The sequence below is a fragment of the Phocoena phocoena genome, chromosome 10 (genome assembly GCF_963924675.1).
Source record: "Phocoena phocoena chromosome 10, mPhoPho1.1, whole genome shotgun sequence".
NCBI lineage: Eukaryota > Metazoa > Chordata > Mammalia > Artiodactyla > Phocoenidae > Phocoena > Phocoena phocoena.
In genome coordinates, this window is record NC_089228.1 from 11,875,295 (window position 1) to 11,883,961 (window position 8,667).

Sequence of the window (8,667 nt, forward strand, 5' to 3'; positions counted from 1 at the left end):
AGTGAGGGGCAAGCTCCTTACCACAGAGCAGAGACTGACCCCGAGGGTGAGCTGCTTGTAAGAGGGGAACCCAGGAAGGGCTGAGCCAAACACGCTCGATTCCTCCTCATTCTCCTCCACTGTGAGGCCAGACACGCTTCTGCTCTACTTTTCCTTCCTCGCCCGTGTTTGGCTTTTCTAAGGGGCAGTACAGTGAGCTGTCATAAGGCAGGAACGCGGCACAGGATTCAGCACCACAATAACAAGGTTTCCTTAATTTCCCATTATCCAGCCTTTCTTTGTCTTCACTATCCAGTAGATTAAGAAATCTTCCTGAATAGTCATAAGAGAGTTCTTCTTCTGGCACAATGTCTTTGGCTGCAAAAAGTGCCAACTTTGGTACCATCGAGTTGATTCGGACAGGAATCATCAATAGGTTTGGCTCACAAGAATGGTTAAGGAATCTTCCAATATTTCCTATAGAGGTAGGATCAACGAACGTTTCCATTACCTGCCCGTTATAAACATGCTCCCTGACGGCTATAATGTAATTCGAATCGTGTATTGTTTGTAACTGAATTCTTCTCTGTACTTCTGGGAATCCTAAAACCTCGCCAGCATATTCACAGACAAACCGTCCTTTTGGTATAAAGTCCAAGGTACGAAGTCCCCAGCCTTTGCGATCTGTCTTGAACACCTGGAGGTGGAACTGCAGACCCCGCTGGACCACTCTGTTCCTGCAGTGGTCGCTGCACTGACAGAGGACATTGCATTCGAAAACTGGCTCAGCACACTTTGCTTCTGATCCTATGTGTCTGAGGCATAAATTATCATCATAGTTCTTCTCACGACGGAGACAGGAGCAAGTTCCAGGGAGGCAGGGAGTTTTGAGACAAACGCATCCGGGAAAGGTTATTAGCGTGGGATCAGTGTCTCCTCCAGGGCCGGCTACATGATCAGGAGTATACTGCAAAAAACAGAAATACTGTTAAGTCAGCACGGCAGGTCATATATCTCATCTGTATTTCAAGCAGCTTTTGGCTGAGACAGTTCCTAATTCCAACAAACAGAATGAAACAAAAAAGACAAAATGCAATATATTACAATATTGCCTGAAAACATCTCTCTCCAATTTAAAAACCAGGGTTAATTTTTAGATTTAAAATTTGGTGGTTTCCTTTTAAGCAGTGGAAAAATTTATGTATTTTTCTCTTATCAGATATTGAAAAATTTGTAATCCATTTTGTTTCCCTGTTAGCTTTAGGTGTCAGGAAAATCAGTGCCGAATTTAGGTTTTGAATGCAGTTAAGTGTTTTGTCCTTGGCTTTTATCTCTTTCACATTTATCTGATAATACAAATGCATATATGTATTTTTATTGTGAGTTACCTCAGACCCTTTTTGGGGATAAGAAGGTCATAAATGATAAATCAATGAAAAATGGCCTTTGGGAGAGAGTCTTCCATTGATTTTTTAGAAGAATTTTTAAATTTGAAGATTATCTAAATTCTTATATATTCTCTCATGTTTTTAAAAAATGCTATTACCTTATAGTTCTATTTGAGTCTTCACAAAGTTAAAAGCAGAAAGTTGGCAAAAAACTTGCAGAGATAATTCCAAAAATTGTCACATAATATTAATACATATTGACATTTACTGTAGATATATTATGTACGTGTAAAGAAATCCTGTTCTTATTAAGTGCGAAGTTTCTCTGTCTTTTACACGTACCTGTATTTTCAAAATGTTACATTTATAAAATGTTATGATAAAGAAGTCTTAAGTCTAAAGTCTCTCTGTGAAACCTGACCTCTGGTTATTTCTTCACTGGCAGAATGAAGCATATTCTCAAACCCTGAAGATTACAGTATCTCTCAAGAGCCCAGCATATTTCTTCATGTATAGAACAATTCATTTATTTATACTTGTTTTGTTCCAGAAAGGATTTAATGAAGCTTACAAAGAGGGAAGATAAATGAACAACAGGTAAGGAAAGTAAGGTGAAGGGAAAAATAAGTCGAGAGAGCTTAGACACACTAAGTGTACAGCAGAAGTAGACTGGACATTTGGCTCTGCCCAAGAACAGCCACTTCAAAGAGGGAAATACGATTAGATGATTAGTATGGCTTGTACTGTCCATAAGGAATAATCTCACTGTTCAGAAGCATTGACTGTTTCTAGTATGGAGATGGGAGAGAAATTTGACAAATGAGTCTGTCTAAACCATTCTTTTCCAGGATGCAGTTTCATGGGCTGTTTTTCATTTCATTCATTCTGACCCTCAATAAAGGCTGTTGGCATCCTGCCACATGAAGTCAGTAAGAGCAGTTCTGCAAGAGACCAGTCGACAGAATTTAGCATATCCAGAGGAACGTTTGAACAGCCTTTCGGTCAATTATCCATTAACATTGTGTCAGTACTTTTAGAAAAAGTATTGAGCAGCATGTAGTTATACTCCCTGTGGAGGCCTTGGTGGAGCTATGCAGTTAGGTGCAAAATCCTATACTTTAAAAAACCCTGAGCTAGGGGGGAAGGATTGACATCCTTCTGTGAAAGGGTGGTGAGTGGGCGTACCTGTGGGGGAGGGGGAGAAGGCCAATACTGCTTAAAAAGTGATTTGGGGGTGGAGAGTGGAAATAGCTTCTCCTGTTTGTGTCGGTTCTTACAGCTTTAGCTTAGCAGAGATGTCATAAAAGGATGAAGGATGGCTTAGAAAGAGATGCCCCATCAGTCAAATTCAATGACTGCTGTCTTTTACAGAATCTACTTCCAGACTTTAAGAGTCAACTTAGAAATGGTTACTGAGACATTTTAAGAAGTGCTTTTAAAATGAAGATTTTACTACCACTTTGTTAAACTTTTCATGAAGAATTCTTTTCACTTGATTTGTTCTTAAAGGTGCATAAATTTTAATGTACTATAGAAATCACTAAACTCTAAGGTGATTGATTGATTGATTTTTTGATGCAGATAACAACTTTTAAAATCAGCTCTGACTTACTGTAGTTTTCTAACCAGGAGAGCATATTATTCCTTGTTGAACTTATTTGCATATGGATAAATACTTTCTGGAAAAAATACTATTATTTGCTTATTTTTGCTTTTATTTTTACATTTAAAATAAGATTTTGGAGAACCTGGTGATACATTTTTAAAAATTCTTCAATTTAAACTTTTTGCACAATCTCAGATCCTTTAGAGACTTAGATTACAAATGGTAGCTGATTCCAAATGAGCTGCAAACACCGTCCAAGGGATAATAGAGACTTCTGGATAATCTTCCTGTTTAAAGAGAATATTTTCTTCCCCTTGATCGATGTAATCATTGACCCTGATACCAATAATAATCACAAATCATTTTATCTCTATATGTTTCCACTTTCTCATTCGTAAAAAGGTTGGTTAAATACCATTCCAAAAAGATATTTTACCTGATTTAGAAAAATGGCTATACTAAAGAATAGTCTTTTGAAAACTGTGGTCTGATTTAACATATCATTATGTAATCATCTATCTTTTCAGGTATCTATATATTGAAAAGTTAATTATTTTTTTCAGAAATAATCTGACATTTTATTCAAATATTTATATTAACTTAAATTCTGCGTTTCAGAAAGCTAATGTTAAGTGTGTTACAAATTAGGAATCAGCTGGCATCAGCTTAAATACTCCCCATTTATAACACTCTTTCCATAGTCTGTACCCTACTCTCTGGTACAAAGCCCAGGACCAAACTGATCCAAAAAGGGTGTTACCCTGAGGGGTTTTTGTGCTTACCCTACGCCAAGGAGAGATCAAATCCTGGACATGTTTTAAAATCTATGCCGCATCTATTCTTCTTCTGATGAAAGCATCCTGAGTCTTCCCAGGGGAACCCTTCTCGCTCTTGTCTTAATGGTTTGCATGGGGCTTCAGGTTGGGTGGGCCCTAAACCTGGCTAATCAGAACATCGCTTGCTCTTTTCAACAGTATTTTTGGTTCATGGATGGGCACAGGACATAAGCCAGGTCAATGAAATATAATTCTGGGACTCTTGCTGAAAAAATTAGGGAAGAGGCATTCTTTTTCCACTGGGTTTGCTAAACTACAGAGTATCCATCAGGCATTCCCAAGTTGTACCACACACATAAGACCTACTGAGTGTGTGGCCCACCACAGGAAAGGGGAGCAGGGGTGCGAAGCAGGGAGGTGGTAGAGAGAAATATCTGATGACACCTTGAGAGTTCCTGGATCCAGAGATGCCTACAGTTAACAGTCTCGGACTTTGCTGTTATATGAGGAAATTCCTTCCCTTTTTTGCCTGAGTTAGTTTGTGTTGTATTTACGTTTCTTGCAAACAAATGAGTCTTGACTAATAAACCCAGGGTGGAAGCTGAGAATGGTTCCAGGAAATGGCTGGAAAATTTAGTCAAAGATATAAACGGCTAATGAGCAATGAGGTCTCCAACCGGGAGGTGAGAATGGAGCAAAGCGTGAAGGAGACTAGCCAGGAAAACTGTGACTGTGGCCTGAACACTGGGCAAGCAGTGGAGAACGTCTTAATGCAGAACATGGAATGTCCTAGAGGAGACACATACAGGACTAGGATCTTATTAGCACTGTGACCTTACAGCGAGTGACTTGCTAAAGTATGCATTGGCAACTATAAAAGAGGGACACTACCTGTATCTGAGGGGGGAAAGGTTCTCAAGAAACTTAATGAACATAACACTGTATTCTGTGTGGGCCACTTTGTACTTTTAAAATAGTAACTTTCTTAAATTCTTCTAGATATTATTTTGAGATTTTATATTTAAAACATCATATATTTCTGGCACATTAAGCTCTCTAAACATTCCCTTTCTATTTCTCTTACAGGTTTCTGTGAAGGAAATAAATGTGAGAAACCACGTAAAAAGCTTTCTCTAGTGGCTGGCACATTAAGTGTTCAATATGAATTATGCAGGCTATCTAGTAGGGTGGTGAAAAAAATAGGTTTGGAGTTAAACTTCTCAGGTTTAAACATACTCAAACCAAAATTATATTTGGAAAACCATATGATTATAGTCCTACCTCCATTATTTATCCATCTTGATGGGGGGAAACTGAGAGTTGACCCAGCACAGACTGCTTTCAATCATCAGTAAATATTACCTTATTGTGTATTGTATGCACATGCTGGGATTTAGAAAGAACAACTCAGAAAAATACAAAGGAGGACATGAAGAATGGGATTTTTATCATTTTTTCAGTAGTCATAACAAAAGCTTTACTTTTTCCTGGTATGTATCAAAGTGCAAAATTGATCATGTAAGAGTTGAGAATAAATACAAAATGATCAGTGCAAAATGCACTAGAAACCAGATCCTTGAAGAACTGGATGGAGACTTCACATTTTGTGACAGAAAACTTGAGAATTTTTTTTATAAACTATGGTCACCCAAGAAGCCAAAATGTAAACAGAGGACAGCATGTTAAAGTGCAATTATATTGTACCTCCTTGGCTACAATTAATTTCTCCCTTATCTGAAGTAGACCTGCACTTATTAATAGTATGAACTTTGGGATCTAAGTGGCATAGACTGTTGGGCTCTAAGTGTGTAGGTCTGACCTTTCTACCAAACGTCTTAAGGAAAGGCATGGTCAGGAGGTTTGGGGAATGGAATGGTGATAGGGGTTGGGTTCCTATCCATAGTACTAGGCACAGAGCAGGGGGCTCAGGAAATATTATTTGATTGCTTAATTGAAGCTCTTAATAATTTTTGATTGGAAGACTAAGTTTTCTGAGTCACATTCTGTACCAAAACCCCAGAAACTGAAACATGACACTGCACAATATTCTGGGCTTAAAATCTAGGCCTCAATTCTGAATTTTAAGGAAGTGCTGTGAAAATCTTCATTCCATTTTTGGTTGTTTTGAAACACCAGCTACAAGAATCTTTGTACTTGGCCTCTAGCCCCATGAGTTTGTTTTTGCTCCAAGCAGCTATTAGGAGACTGTGAGCCAGACAATTCTTGTCAAGGTCATGTTGAGACCTTAAAAAGGATATTTGAAGCTGGTTTCAGAAACCTGAAAAATGGCTAGATCCAACTCTTAGTTCAAGAAAATCAATCGGTTTATTTTCTACTTGTCTTTTGACCCCGATGTCATTATGATGTGCTTGTTTCCGATCTGAACATTTGAATGTTCTTTTTGCCTTTTCATACAGGACCCAAAGGCAAACTAGACACAAAGTTATTTTTACTCTGAGTTTTTCATGCCTTAATTCTTATGTGTGCACATGCCTATGAAGGCAGGGTTTGGGGCAAGCAAGCTGTTTTGACCTTTTGTAAGACTGGTATTGTGCTCCATGAATATATGGAAGCAAACTAGTTGAAGGCCCTTTTAGGCTTGTTATTTACATGTTTCAAGCATGTTTTATCTTCTTGGTAAGACTATAAGCTCCTTAAGGAAGGGATCCTGTCTTCTATTTGTAACTCTAAGTCTACCTAGAGCTGTGCATACAGCCAGGACGCTAGAACATTGTGGGATTGAGCCTTAGTCTCCTTTTCATTTATGCCCATCAACTATAGGTATAAGGATCAATCACAAGGCTTCCTCTGCCCCCCATATAGTGCTTTCCATATGCTCTTGTAAGCTCAAGGGCAGGAATTGTATTGGCACCATCTTATCTTCTATGCCTAGCTTAACACAGTGCCAGGCACATTATAGGCACTCAGTTATCTTTTGAAGAAAGACAACATATGTCAGTGTTTTAGACCAGGCATTCAGCAATGTTTGGTCTTCAATAAGCTTTTAGGGATCAGTGTTCAGTATGGCGCTAGCCACCTGTATTATTAATGATAAACTGCCTAATGTAGTTTGAGGAAAACTAACCATTTCTAACATTAATAGCCTGCTCTACTCTTTGAAAACTGCTGAATCTGTCCTCTTACTTGATTTTCAAAATAACCCTAGGAAGGACAGACAGGGTTTGATATCAATAATGGGTGTGACAAGGGCACTAAAACTTTAATTATTTTCATTTTGCAGATGAAGAAACTCAGGCTCTGAGACATGGCTAAGATGCTAAGCCCTGAACCTAGCTCTCCTACTTCCAAGTCCAGGGCTCTTTCCACTCCAACCAACATCCTTTTTTTTTGTCATTCCTTGTTCCTTAGGCAACATGCAGGCCAAGGTCAAAGGGGTGAGAAGGTTGGAGCACAAAGGTCTTTGAGGTAATAATAGTAGTTAACATTTATTGAGTTCTGTCAGCAAACCAGGAACTGTATTTTACTTGTAATTCTCGAAGCAATCCGGAGAGAGGTATTACTATTTTAATCGCACACGGGAGGACTCTAAGGCTTAGCTGAGGCTATTTATATTTGCCAAAGTGCTCACAGCATGAGGGAAACCTCAACTAAATGACTCTAGAAGCTAAGTTTTTAATCATGACACTAGGCTAAGATCCGTTAATGGGCCCCATGGCTTATCTTACAAACAAGACATTTGAGACCAGAGAGGCAACTGATTTGCCCCGGATCTCAACGAGTTCTGGGGACAGAACCAGGACAAAAAGCCAGGTTCTCACGGCTCTTTCCAAGGGACCTCACGAGACCTCTGGTTTTGCCTTCAGGGAACTGCCAGTCTATGGGCAGAAAAGAACATGTAAAGGTCATTGCGAAGGGTTAATGGGAAAAGACCGAAATCTGTTAACTATTTAAGAGCTTTTCCCGTTAGCAGATAGCTGTGCGATCGGGTTAAAAAAAAGGTCTAGAAACTTGGAGACAACAATCGAAGCACTACCACGTAGGGTAATTGAGAGCTGAACCCAGCTACCACTTACCCCGGCAATCTACCTGAAAGGGCGCCAGCCCCATCCCCGGGCTGCGCGCGCAGCGCTCGTGACCGCCTAGCTCCGCCTCCATAGAAAAGGGTACCGGCCACGCCCTCAGGGGCCGCGCGCAGCTCTCGGGCTGGCCGAGCCCCGCCCCCTACCTGAAAGGGCTCTGGCTCTGTCCCTGGGGGCCACGCGCTCACAGGCAAATTTTCCAGGCTGCGCGCGACGTCCAGCTGCTCCATCAAGGCCTCAGGCTCCTCCTCAGAGGCCGCCATCCCGCAGGGCCAGTTCTGCACGGCTTTAGCGGCCGTTTTGCGCCGACACGACGCCTCTACCACCTAGACTCTCTTGAACCTCGCAGAGGGCGCTGGGAGTCGGGTCCCGGGGCCGCACAGCCTCATGGGAGTCGTAGTTTTTATCTCCCCTATCAGAAGTTTGCCTGTGAGGGCGTTACCTCCCTCGACTCTCACTCTGCGTTCCTTGACTTTTTTTGGTCTGGCTCGGTTTTTGTTTCGAGCCAGGTGCACAACAGATAATACAAAACCTTGTAAGGTATGGACAAAGCTTTGGGAACACACAATGAAGTGCTTGAATTTTTCCTGTGAGCCCAGGGAGGGTTTTCGAGGCGAGGTCGTTTGTCCGTGTGTCTGAGGGTTTGGAAGCTAGCTGGCGCAGGGGCAGGGGCACGCCCTAAGCTGAGGGGGTAAAGCACCCCCGGGTCTCCGAAGTCCTGGAACTTGTCGGGAAGCTGGGGTGTGTGTGATGGGGTTTGCGTTCGGGGGCGGAATAGCCTGACTGGGCGTCGCAAGGCTGTGTGTCGAGTCCTTCGCGCGCTCCCAGACTGGGATCCCTGTTTCCTTTCGGCTTCCCCTGCTCTGAGGAAACCGATA

The 8,667-nt window shown here is 41.2% G+C and overlaps 1 protein-coding gene across 1 annotated transcript; it reads right to left on the reverse strand.

The window, feature by feature from the left end:
* Positions 1-106: 106 nt before the first annotated feature.
* On the reverse strand, positions 107-8,052 carry LOC136129082 (histone-lysine N-methyltransferase SETMAR). Its single transcript, XM_065885166.1, has 2 exons — positions 7,936-8,052; positions 107-946 (listed from the first exon to the last, which is right to left on the reverse strand). The coding sequence occupies exons 1-2, from the start codon at positions 8,050-8,052 to the stop codon at positions 107-109; spliced, it is 957 nt and encodes a 318-aa protein (XP_065741238.1).
* Positions 8,053-8,667: the final 615 nt, after the last annotated feature.

Excerpts from the sequence above, each read along its gene's own strand:
- LOC136129082 (XM_065885166.1), bottom strand. The coding sequence starts at position 8,052 with ATGGCGGCCTCTGAGGAGGAGCCTGAGGCCTTGATGGAGCAGCTGGAC. Across the intron at positions 947-7,935 it reads CAGAGCCAGAGCCCTTTCAG|TATACTCCTGATCATGTAGC; the intron begins GTAGGGGGCGGG and ends TGTTTTTTGCAG.